The 13,453-nt window shown below is 36.4% G+C and overlaps 1 protein-coding gene across 1 annotated transcript in view; it reads left to right on the forward strand.

The window, feature by feature from the left end:
* Window positions 1-13,453, forward strand: part of MGAT4D (MGAT4 family member D) — a 142,716-nt gene that overhangs the window by 105,978 nt on the left and 23,285 nt on the right. Inside the window, exons 8-12 of the mRNA XM_044681705.1 lie at window positions 3,295-3,425; window positions 5,092-5,199; window positions 8,825-9,018; window positions 11,599-11,677; window positions 11,785-11,866. Coding sequence (XP_044537640.1) covers window positions 3,295-3,425; window positions 5,092-5,199; window positions 8,825-9,018; window positions 11,599-11,677; window positions 11,785-11,866 — 594 coding nt within the window. The remainder of the gene's footprint in view (window positions 1-3,294; window positions 3,426-5,091; window positions 5,200-8,824; window positions 9,019-11,598; window positions 11,678-11,784; window positions 11,867-13,453) is intronic.

Raw genomic sequence — 13,453 nt, forward strand, 5'->3', positions numbered from 1 at the left:
AAAGAATGCCTGCCCTTTGACCCAGCCATACCATTGCTGGGTTTGTACCCCAAAGAAATCATAGATAAACAGACTTGTACGAAAATATTCATAGCTGCGCTTTTTGTGGTGGCAACAAATTGGAAAAGGAGGGTATGTCCTTCAATTGGGGAATGGCTGAACAAACTGTGGTATATGCGGGTGATGGAATACTATTGTGCTAAAAGGAATAATAAACTGGAGAAGTTCCAGGCGAACTGGAGAGACCTCCGGGAACTGATGCAGAGCGAAAGGAGCAGAGCCAGAAGAACTCTATACACAGAGACTGACATTCTGTGGTAAAATCGAATGTAATGGACCTCTGAACCAGCAGCAATACAATGACCCAGGACAGTTCTGAGGGATTTATGGTAAAGAATGCTACCCACATTCAGAGGAAGGACTGCAGGAGAGGAAACATATAAGAAAAACAACTGCTTGAACGCATGGGTTGGGGTGGACATGATTGGGGATGTGGACTCGAAACTACCACACCAATGCAACTACCAACAATTTGGAAATTGGTCTTGATCAAGGACACATGACAAAACTAGTGGAAATGCGCATGGGTAGGGGGGGGTGCGGGGAGGGGTTGAAGGGGAAAGGAGGAGCATGAATCATGTAACCATGTTAAAAATGAATATTAATAAATGTAAAAAAAAAAAAGAGTGTGGGGAGGGAAAGTGAACTATGGGCAACTGAGCTTTCCTTTGATTTCTGGTAAAAGGAACTGCATGCAAAATCGTCCTTCCCCCTCAGTCCTACATATGTGCATATTCCAATATCACATATGATCATAACATTGGGTTAGATGACACCCATGCTGGCCAACACAGACTTTACAAGGATGGAAGTCTACCATGTGTCAACAAGAACCAAATCACCCTGCTAATAAGCTTGTGAATTGAAGCTGTACCTTTTGGGAAAATAATTTGGTAGTATATAATATTAGTTAGAAAGTTAGCCATAGAATGCTTATTACCCATGATTTATACTAAAACTATAGCCCTAAAGATGTTTTTTCAAGGGGAAAAACATAGTGATATGCATGATTTGTGATGATTTCATATTTAATGGCACATAACTTTTAAACAACCTACAAGGCCATCAACTGTTGAAAAGGTGAGGGACTAGGATAGTATAATGTAGACCAAGCTGGACCTGGAGTTGGGAAGATCAATGTCTACCCGGTTTCAGGCATATTATAGCTGCATGACCAATCTGGAGCCTCATGTAATTCTCTTAAGATTTATCCATGAAATCATAACTGGATAGCGATCTGGATCAGCGCTCCTGACAAAATTGCAGATTCTTGGTTCTTGACATACAGCACAATTAAGAATAAAAAATATGAAGAAGAGAAAGGAATATGGAACCACTTCATTTTTAGGAAGTGATACAGAATGAAAAAGAGATCACAATAAAATGCACAGCTTCCTCAACTATAACAATAGCCACAAAATCAAAATCAACACTCAGTAAGCATTTTTAAGTATCTTCTGTGTGTCAGGCACTGGATTGGTGCTGGAAACGCAAAGATAAAAATTAAACAGTCCCTGCCTTCAAAGAGTTAGATAAGTCCCATCATGTACATAGAAGATATCAGGAAGGGGATACAGAAATAAATGGTTTTTATTTTTAAGTTGCAGACTTTAAAGTGCTATGTAAATGCTAGTTGTTAATATTTTTATTACTAAAAATATTGCCAGGGCAACTAGATGGCCCAGTGGATAGAGAGGCAGGGTGGAAGAGAGGAGGTTCTGGGTTCAAATATGGCTTCATATACTACGTATCTGGAGAAGTCACTTAACCCCCTATTACCTAGCCCTTAGAACTCTTCTACCTTAAAAACAATAATATGTATTCATGCTAAGATAAAAGGTAAGGATTTTTAAAATGTATTATCAATAATTCTGTACTTCATTCAAAATAGGTCATCAAATAAAAATCTAGTCTAAAAATAGTATATTCTTCCTAACTGTGTGACCCTGGGCAAGTCACTTAAACCTCATTGCCTAGCCCTTATCACTCTTCTGCCTTGGAACCAGTACACAGTACTGATTCTAAGATGGAAGGTAAAAGTTTTTATAAAATGGCATCATATGAAAGATCTGGAAGTATTACTGTATTATTTAACCTGCTTCATTCACATAGTATTCTCATTACAGAGTTAGCAACGGTTTTAATAGGAACACAATTTTATATGAATTATATGAATACAAATTTTATATTAATAAAATTCAACAAGCATTTATGTATTACATTCCACCTATGTATCAAGCATTGTGCTAGGTGCTAGCGATACAAAAAGAAAAAATAGTTCCGATCCTCAAAGAACTTTAATTATCTCCATTCGTATCATTTAGATGTCAGAAGAATTCCAGGAAGGCCCTCCAAGATATGTGGAGGGGGAGCCCTTCAGGGGATTTTCAGGAAGCCATATTCAGGAGTTGCCCAGTCAGGATGGACAAGCCTGGATGTTTTGTGATTTGCATGTCAGTGTGATCACAGACCCAGTGAGGGATCCAGGAAACCATCTAATAAATGACCAAAAATGAGGAAATTAGACTTTTGAATTCTAAGAAGGCTTGGTTATACTCTCCAGAAGTTCCTTGTCTCTTGCAATATCATCAAGCAGTTATCTCAGAAAATAGTGTCTTAACCCTGTGGGGAAGTGAGTGAGAAGGTTTTAGAGCTACCAGAATTTTCAAGATCAGTTCTCTAGGGTAACTCTCTGAAGAAATTTGAGACCCAGACAGGTGAATTAATTTATCCAAGGTCATAGAGCATTTTTGAGACTCATTTCAAAAGTGGACATTCCAAAAAAGGACATCCAGGTCCCATTCTCTTCCCCCTACACTGCTAGCCTCAGGCTGCCTAAATTTTACATCTAAGGGAGTCCTTTAAAAATATTTACCTTTAGGACATCATGATCAAGAATTCTCCATGGCTAAAGCTTCTTTCTAAGCTCAGCCCAAGCACCACTTGCTGTATGAAGCCTCCAATCCTCCTAAATGTTCCTCCCCCCCCCCAAATTCCCTCATATTTTCTTAATATTTTTATTTCATATTGAATGATATGTGTACATGTTACTCTTCCCTGTAGAATGTAAGTGCTCCTTGAGGTTCAGAACTTTCATTTTTGTCATTGTCTCTCTAACTTAGTATAGGTGCATGATATTTATTAATTAGTTGATGGTTGTATATCTATGTAAATGTATATGATAAATAGTTTGCATTTTTAATTGGATTAATTCTTCCTTCCCCCCCCCCCCAGGAAAACTGTTTAAAACCAAAGACTTACCTTTCATAGTGCAATTTTTCATAATGTTCTACAAAGATAAACCCATAGACTGGCTTTTGGATCATTTATTATATGTGAAAATATGTAATCCAGAAAGAGATAATGTGAGTATTTGTTTTATGAATGCAAGTATGTTTTGACAAAATAATTATGTGATGCAATCTAGTTGTCAAAAAGTCACCAGTCATGTTGAATGCCCTACTGAAAAGAGAATGGAAACCTTTGTTTGTTTGCCAAGGGGCCTTTCCTGATTTGCTTGGTGGTCAAAATGCCCCCCAAATTAGTTTAGGAATATTTTGTATTGATTTGTTGGTGTCCATCTTTTATGAAACCACTTTGTTAATTAAGGTCATGTATAGTTGGAAAATCTTGAAACTCCTAAAGACTGCATTGCCCAGAATTCCTTTCTTACCTATACCTTTTGTTTACATTTGCATGGTCTTATTTATATAAGTTCCCAGGCTCAGCCTCATTCTTTCTCTTTTGCTCCTGGGAGCGGGCCAGTTAGTAACCTTTTAGTTAGGTCTCTTTTGTTAGTTTAGTATTAATAAAACTTTATTAAATATAATATTTAGTTGGATATTAATTTTAAAATCCACAGTCCGCAAGGACAAGGATCATTTTACTTTCATCTTGGTATTGTCAGAGCCTAGCACAATAACAAGAGGCAAGCCACAGGCCACTGAGTGACCATTAACTCTGTATGAGGCATGACTCTAGGTACTGGGGATAAAAAAGATGAAGGAAAAAAACTCAGCTCCCAAAGAGCTCACATTCTATCAGAGGAAAAAGAAGTACTCTCATAAGTAAATACATTCAAAGTAATTGGGGGGGGGGGTGTTAGCCACTGAGGAAATGAAAAGAGACTTCCTACAGCAAGTCACACTTGGGGTGATCTTCGAGGGAAGCAAAGATTCTCCAAAACAGAGACTAGGAACGGTTACATACCAGATATAGGGGAAAGACCATGCAGAAGAACTGACAGGAAACAGCAAACAAACTCTGGTTAATAGTCACTATACAATGGTATCATATACATGTGTATATATATATATATTTATGTATATATATATACACACTCACACACACACACATAGGTGTACAGCATATAGATGAGCTGGGAGAGGTGGAGGAGCAGAATTTTTAAAAGAAATGAAATTAAACAAAAACAAATGCATACATATAATGAATCCTGTGTTTGTGATATACATATCGGTATATTTTCAGAGAATAAAAATATAAAGAAATACATTTACTATTAAAATTGTGTTGAACATAATTTGAATTTTCTTTGACTATTCAAAGCAATGGCATAAGGGAGATCTTTATGAGCCTCAGATATCATTGTGTGATTAGTCAGTCAATCAAAAAGCATCTGCTATGTGCTGTGCTAAGCCCTGGGGTCTCAAAGAAAGGTAAGAAGACAGTCCTTGCCCTTAAAGAACTCACAGTCTTAACAGTGGAAACAACGTAAAACAGTAAATATGATTCCACAAATACTCAATGAGGCCAGCCTGGAAATACTGGCTAGTAGAATTCAGCATAACAGAGAATTTAGGAAGATAAGCTTAGGATGAAAATTTTGAGTGTACAAGCTTTTCTCACCCATCTTTGCTATTAATCAAAGAAATATAAATTTATATTACTTATTGGAAAATTACTTATACATCATAATTAAGGTTTCTAAAAACACTTAAAGTCCTATAAAGAAATTATTAGTTCAATAAGGATTTTTTTCTCATTTAAAGATGATTTCTCTTCTTCCCCAAGGTTCACTGTGAGAAGGAAAAACAGAAGCTACGTATTCGATTTAAACCTTCTCTCTTTCAACATATAGGAAAGTATTCATCATTGCCTGGGAAAATACAGAATTTGGAAGTAAGATATGTTTCAATTTAAAAGTAATTGCTTGTTGGCTTTTGTTTTACCACATTTTTGTTTAATGAATATCAAATAGCTTTGATGGTAGCTACTTTATTTTAAAAGCTAGGCATCAAGAGAATGTTGGGCTTGTGAGGGTGCATGATTGACCACTGAGTCTTTGTTTAGACATGCGTAAAGTGGTGATATTATCGCTTTCATCCTCTGCCTCATAGGTTTGTTGTAAAGAGTACTTTATAAACCTGATAGTTTGATATAAATGTGAGTTATGTTTCACAAATTAAGTATATTCAGAATTCTGAATCAATTGCTAATTATTCTTACCAGATGGAGGTACTGGACATGAGCAGATCTTTATTTCATGCATATGTGTTGGAGTAAGTCAAGTTAGGGATACATGGCATAAATACATAAAAAACCAAAATAATGTAAGAGAGCCGTTCAAGAACTGTAATGATACTGACTATGGCAATAAGAGAAGAAAAAGAAATTGAAGAAATTAGAATAGGCATGTGATTTACACATAAAAGGTGCTGTTATAAGCAAATTAGAGGAGCATGGAATAGTTTACCTGTCAGATTTATGGATAAGGGAATGATTTACGACCAAATGAGATAGAGAACATTACAAGATATAAAATGCATGATTTTGATTCTTTTAAAAAGTTTCTGACAAACAAAACCAATACAGACAAGATTAGAAGGAAGGCAGAAAGCTGGGGGAGATTTTTACAGTAAGTCTCAAATAAAGACCTCATTTCTTAAATATGTAGAAAATGGAGTCAAATTTATAATAATGCCAGTCATTCCCCAATTGATAAAAGATTGAAGGATATGAATAGGCAGTTTTCTGAAAAAATAATACGAAAAAATTTTCTAAATCACTTCTGAGTAGAGAAACCCAAATTAAAACAACTCTGAGGTACCATCACACACTTCTCAGATTGGCAAATATGACAGTAAAGGAAAATGATAAATGTTGGAAGGAAGGTAGAAAAAGTAGGACACCAAATCATTGTTGCTGAAGTTGGGAACCTTTCTGGAGAACAGTTTGGAACTATGCCCAAAGAAAGGACTATAAAACTTGCATATCCTTTGACTTAGAAAAAAACACTACTAGGTCTATGTCCAAAAGAGATTAAGAAAAAATAAAAAAGACAAAGTGCCTAGCTGTTCAAAAATATTTATAGCAGCTCTTTCTGTGGTAGCAAAGAATTGGAAATTGAGGGAATGTCCATCAATTGGGGAATGATGAACAAGTTGTGGTATGTGATTATAATGGAATACTATTGTGCCATAAGGAATGAGGAGCAGGATGATTTCAGAAATACCTGGAAAGACCTACATGAACTGATGCAGAGTGAAGTGAGAACCAGAAAAATGTTGGACACAATATTGTCCTGTGATCAACTGTGAAGGACTTAGCTATTCTCAGTAATACAATGATCTACGACAGTTGTGAAGTACTTGTGATGAAAAATGTCATCCAACTCCAGAGAAAGAACTTATGGAGTCTGAATGCAGATTGGAGCATACTATTTTTCACTTATTTCTGGCTTTTGTTTTATATGTCTTTCATAGAATGTAAATGTGTTTTGTGTAGTTACACATATATAACCTAGACCAAATTGCTAGAAAGGAGCAGAGAGCAGGGAGGGAAGGGAAGAAAAGAAAGAATTCGGATCGCAAAGCTTTGGAAAATGGAAAATGTATGTTAAAAATCGTTATCATTTATCAATGGGAAAGATGGAAATATCATATTAAGAAGGACTATAACAAGATTATATGTAAAGAGATGAATGTCACAGATAATAAGTAAAATAATAAATAAAATGACAAGAGTAAGTGCATCAGCTCAAAGGATGAGGACATCACTGTGTACTGCAGAAGTCTCAGGAGTTTTCTTGATGAGTTGGGACAGTACTGCTATTAATTACATATTTGGGGTGCTCCTTGACCTCTCTGGGCTTCAGTTTTCCTCCTTTTTAAAATAAAATTGGAATGACTATTGTCTGAGATGTCTTCCAAATCTAAAATTATAGCAGACTTCCGGCCAGGAGAGCTGCCTTCCATCTCCTGCATATCTCTCCAGCCAATCCCTGAAGTTTGCAGCAGGCCAAAAAATGATCAATAACTCTGATGATGAAATGTAGTAACCACCTTCTTCCACCCCAGAACTGGAAAAAGTCAGCTATCTCAGTCCTATCTCCAGCAAAGCCAAGCCAGAGCAAGGTAGTTTTTAATGGCATAATCAGAGAAAGCCTGGTACATGTTCTCTTTCATGGGAGAAAGCCACAGTAACCAGCTGCCAGGGCAGTCCTGGCCCAGGGAATCTGGTGCTAGGCACCTAAGAAATATATATATATGGAAAATTAGAATAGACCAAACAAATCAGTAACTCCATGAGACAGTTAAGAACTATTGAAACAGAATCAACAGAAGAAATGTAAAATATATGATATCAAAAATAACTAATTTGAAAAGTAGGTTAATAAGAGATAATTTAAGAATCATTGGAATTCCCGAAAACTATGTTTTAAAAATATCTTGGACACAACATTTTAAGAAATCGTAAACAAAAATTGAGGAAAAGCTAAAAAAATGGTGGTATATAAATGTAAAGTAATATTCCTCCATATAAATAAAAGATAATTTCAGAGAGTCCTGGGTAGAATGAATAGAAAGAATGAAATGAGGAGAAACAAGATTAAAAAACAGAAACAAGATCAATGGAAAGAAAAATGACTTTGAAAGGCTCAAGAACTCTTATCAAAGCAATAACCAACCATGTTTCTAGAGGACCTATCATGAGGCATGTTACCCACCTCCTGACAGGGAGGACACAGGGACATAAATTCTGAATCTTGGCCACTGGGGAGCTACTTGACAATGCTTTGTATGTTACAACTTTTTTTCCCTTTCTTAAGTCAGTTGGGAAGAACCATTGTAACAAAGGTTAAATATACCAAAGAAAATAAAAAGAAACACAGGTTAGCAGGACAATTTTGAAATTAATTTAGAATTTATCATATGTATTTTTAAAGTGACATGAACTTGAGATTCATGCCCTCTTATGGAATCTTCTTTTTGTGTTCTGCTCTATGTGTGGGAATTTTCTCTTTTTGGTGTTTGAGTTCAGGAATTTTTAAATCAAATTTTAAATAAAAAATGAATTATATTCTTTTCTTTGTGTCTATGTGATCTTAACCCAGTAAATACATGTTGAATTCTGTTTTGGCCCTTCAGCAATTTTCTATGTTGATTATGATTTTTGTTGTTATTACTTTTGGATCTAGAGCCAGAAGGAACGTCATAGGTCATCCAGTCAAGCCCCCTCATTTTACAGCTAAGGAAACTGAGGCCCAGAGCATTTAAGTGACTTGTCCAAAGTCACACAGTAAGTGGCAAAGCCAGAACTAGAAACCAGATCCTCTGTTTCCTAGTCCTGTTATGAGCTATGCTATAATAATTTTGAGAGTTTTTTTTAACATCATGCAAAACAAGCATAGAAATGAGAAGAAAATGTACAATTTGTAGCCTCTAAAGACTACTTTAAACTCTACATATGCACAATGTAATCAAAAGTATCTATGTATTTGATTTCATTTTCCTTTTGGTGACAGGATGCTGATTTTGAAAAAAATGAATTATATCTATTGCATTCAAATCCTCCTGCGAGTTTGTTCACTTCTTTAAAAGCCTATGAGAACTATTCTTTGGAAAAAGCTTATTTTAGAAGAGGAATTTTTTGGGCTCTCTCTCCAAAAGCTGGTGACTATATCCTCATGAAGTTTAGTAACCCATTGAAAATAAAGGAGTAAGTATTTCTACAAAAGAATGTATTTGTCAGCATCACATAATGATTTGTGTGTGTGGGTGTGTCTGTGTCTGTGTGGGTGTGGGTGTGGGTGTGGGTGTGTCTGGGGGGGGTGTTCATTCTCAATGTTCATCCTTTTCAACTTAATAATTTGACATTTTTTTTTAAACCCTTACCTTCCGTCTTGGAGTCAATACTGTGTATTGGCTCCAAGGCAGAAGAGTGGTAAGGGCTAGACAATGGGTGACTTGCCCAGGGTCACCCAGCTGGGAAGTGACTGAGGTCAGTTTTGAACCTAGCACCTCCCATCTCTAGGCCTGGCTCTCAATCCACTGAGCTACCCAGCTGCCCCCATAATTTGTCATTGTTGACCACCCTCTCCTCCTGGATATTTTCTCCTTTCTGGATTTTTAGAACATGACACTCTTCTGACTAGATTTCTGAGTGTCTGTCTGATAACTCCTCAGTCTATTTTGTTGGCTCATCTTCTGTATCAAGCCCCCAACTTGTGGGTGTTCCACAATCCAAAGTTCTGTCCCAGGTCCTTTTCAGTCTCCACTATCAACTCCCATGGTTTAACTCTCATCCTCCTACCAATAGCTACAGCCATTCCCTTCCCTGAGCTTCAGTCATGCATCACCAAACTGAATGTCCCAGATATCTCTCAAAATCAGCATGTCTAAAACAGAGCTCATTCTTTCCCTCTAAACCCTATCCTCGTCCCTATTTCTTTTGAAAACATAATCTTTTCAGTTTCTCAGGCTCAAAATTTCAGTGTTATTCTTTTCTTCTCATTGCCCTTCATCCCATATATCCAACTATATCCCAAATCTGGCTATTTCTGCCTATCTCTTATTACCACCTCAATTTAGGTTCTCATCATTTCTCTCCTAGATTATGGCAACAATCTCCTGATTGGTCTCTCCATCTCAAGTCTCTTTATTTCATTATATCTTACACATAGCAGTCATAGTGAAATCTATGTGGCTCCCCTACTCAGTCATCTTCTGTGGCTTCCTATAGGATGAAATGTAAATTCCCCTGTTTAGTTTTTACAGACCTACATGCCCTCAACCTATCTTTCCAGCTTCATTGGCTATGACTCCATCTCCCACATTCTGGGATCCAACCCCAACTGACCTTCTCTCTGAATCTCCCTTGTGACACGCCATCCCCCCATCTCTGTGTCTTTGCAGTGGTCCTCCCACATGCTTTTTTCAATTTCTCCTCAGAGTCCTTCCACACAAACGTTATTACCTCCATGAAAACTTTCCCCATTCCCCAAATATAATAGTCCTCTCTCCTGAATGCCCTTCTATTTTACTACTTTGAAGATCTTTAAACTTAATCTATTTTGTATAATTTACACATGTACTTGTCTGTCTAATTGGAACGTAAGCTCATTACAAGAAGGGGTCGTCTCATTCTTAGTACCTGTATCCTTGGTGCCTAGCACCACAGTGCTCAGCAATTGTTTATTGATTGTTTTTTCTCCTGTTAGGTTCTGCATCTGCAATTTTGTTTCTTTTTTTTTTATTATTTCCTTTCTACCTTCTAACCTTTGTGCTTCTGTTGTATGAGTTATTCAGTCATTCAGCCATGTCCAACTCTATAAGACTCCATGGGTTTTGTCCATGGGATGTTCTTGGGGGAGATACTGGAGTGGGTTGCTATTTCCTTCTCTGGCATGTCCCCACTTTACAGATGAGGGACTGAGGCAAATAAAGGTTAAGTAACTTGCCCAGGATCATACAGCTAGTATCTGAGATCAGATTTGAACTCTGATCTTGCTGACTCCAAAACCATAGTGCTATTCACTGCATCACCTAGCTGCTTCTGTATTCAACCCTTAATTCTTGGTCTCTTTTCTTTTGGTACCAATTTCATTTTATCTTTCTTTGGGTTCTCTTTTTTCCAACCATCAGATAGACTAAACTTCTCTTTTCTAAAAGCATATATTCCTTCCTTATTGGATTTTGAACTCATGTATATTCTTTAGTTATACTCTGATATTCTAAAGCAGTGGTTCCCAAACTTTTTTGGCCTACCGCCCCCTTTCCAGAAAAAATATTACTTAGCGCCCCCTGGAAATTATGAAACTATTTATTGAACTCAGAATAGAATGTAATACAAAAAGTGTGACCATCACAGCTCCCCTAGATCACTGCAGCACCCACCAGGGGGCAGTAGCGCCCACTTTGGGAATCACTGTTCTAAAGGATATGTGTTGTCATCAATCTGAGTAATTTCTCTTGCAGTGCAGTTACAACCACTGATCCAATGCTGTCCTATGGGATTTTTATCTCAATCCTCCCATAAATTTATCAACATTCTGGGAAGGCTTTCTCAATTTTCTTGACATTACAAGGAAGATAATGAAGTACATAAACCATCCCCTCATTAGCCCTCACATTCTCTATCTTATTTACTTAAAAGAATCTGAAATGCATCCATTCTCTTTGATTTTTGTGTTTAGACAGTTTTCTTGATTCTTAAAACCATTAAAGAATCTGTTGTTTTTCTACAGGTTGCTATGAAATATAATTTTATTTTTTATTTGTTTTTTTTTTGTGGGAACAGGTATGTTTTTATAAGTGGAAATATTAAACATCCTGGAGATAAGCTGTTCAATACCAATGTAGAAATTTTACCTGAAAACGTAAGCAACCAGTTCCATTTAAAATATGCATAGACACATTTTATTATGACTGAAACTTAAGAAGAAATCACTAAATATATTCCAATATTTTTCTTAATTTATTACAGGCAACAGATTTTTTGTCAAATTCATTAAGAAATGGAAGTAAATGGGACTACGAAGCAACTGATAATGGGTTTTTTAAAATAGGTAAATTATCTACTGCCACCTAGAGATTGAAACAATTAGTTCTTATGCAAATGACCAGAAAAACTGTGTTGTTAAAATCTATTCATATTAGAAATGCAATACTCAAAAACCAGACTATCATTGGATGCCATAGTATGAATTTTTATATATGAAAGTGGAGCATAGCACATTAACACTGTATAAATGGAGATTTTGAACCTTGGACTTCATCCCCCATAAGTACCTTAACATTTCCCAAAAATTCCCTTTAATCTCTCCTGCACCTCCACATTTGCATGGTCATGTTATTGTTTTATAAGTTCTACAGCTCCTCCCTTCTCTCTCTCTCTCCTTCATGAGCATGGCTGAAATCAGTTTAGTACCTTTTCACTCTAAGTTTTTTATGTTAGTTTATTATTAATAAAAATTTATAAAATATAATAGTTATTGGATATTAATTTTAAAATCCACAACACTCTAGTACTCACTAATAAATGGTGATAAAACCTGATTTGTTAAATTGTTCTATTAAACCAAGCTCTGTGACAGGCACAGGAAATACAAAGACAAAGAAGAAAATGATCCCAACACCTTCATCTTACAGATGAGGAACCTTGGGCCCAGAGAGGATTAGTGACTGAAACCAGGTCACACAGGGAGCAGAGATGGACTTGAAATGAGTCCCTCTGACCCCAAATTAAGTTTTTAAGGCACTGCATTGCTTCCATAGAGTAAACTACAGCTGTGTATTCTGAACCAAAAAAGAGCTTTTCTTTCAAACAAAATAAAGATAAACAACAGTATTATTTTAGAACTTACACATATATACACTTTTTACTAATGATAAAGAATTATACCAAAACTGTGAAAAAGGTAAAAAAAAGTTAAATTAAAAGTGAAAAAAAACAGTTAAAGGAAGGCAAGGGAGTATAATAAAAAATTCTGCCAAGTAGTGTGGCATGGAGTAGGTGCTTAACAAATGTATATTGATGGACTGATGTAGCAAAAATGATGATCATTATTAATTATGAAGAGTAAAATTACCTTATATTTATATAGTACCTATTATGTAATACCAAGCACACTTCATGAATATAATCTTATTTGATCCTCACAACAACCCAGAGAGATAGGTGCTGTAATTATCCCCATTTCACAGATGAGGAAACTCAGGCAAACAGAAATTAAGTGATTTGTCTGAGGTTATACAGCCAGTAAATGTCTGAGGCATCTCCCAGACTCTAGGCTTAGTATTTTATTCATTATAACACCTAGCTTACCCTCACAGAGTGGCTTTGTGGCCCAAGTTGTAGAGCATGGTCCTGGTACATGTGTTTTCAAGTCTACTTGCCTATTCTAAGACCAGTGTATCCTAACCCTCCAGTTTGTTTTCCCTACTTACCCACTTTCTTTGCAAAAACTACCTGGGATGCAGAGCTTCAATTACCTGGCTGGGTAGTTGCTGCATGGAAATACCACAGGGAGATGACAGTTGTGGTCTTTACACCTCATGCATGCACTCTCTCTGTCTCTCTCTCTCTGTCTCTCTCTCTCTCTCTCTCTCTCTCTCTCTCTCTCTCTCTGTCTCTCTCTCTCTCTGTCTCTCTC

Source organism: Gracilinanus agilis, chromosome 6, assembly GCF_016433145.1.
Source record: "Gracilinanus agilis isolate LMUSP501 chromosome 6, AgileGrace, whole genome shotgun sequence".
Lineage (NCBI taxonomy): Eukaryota > Metazoa > Chordata > Mammalia > Didelphimorphia > Didelphidae > Gracilinanus > Gracilinanus agilis.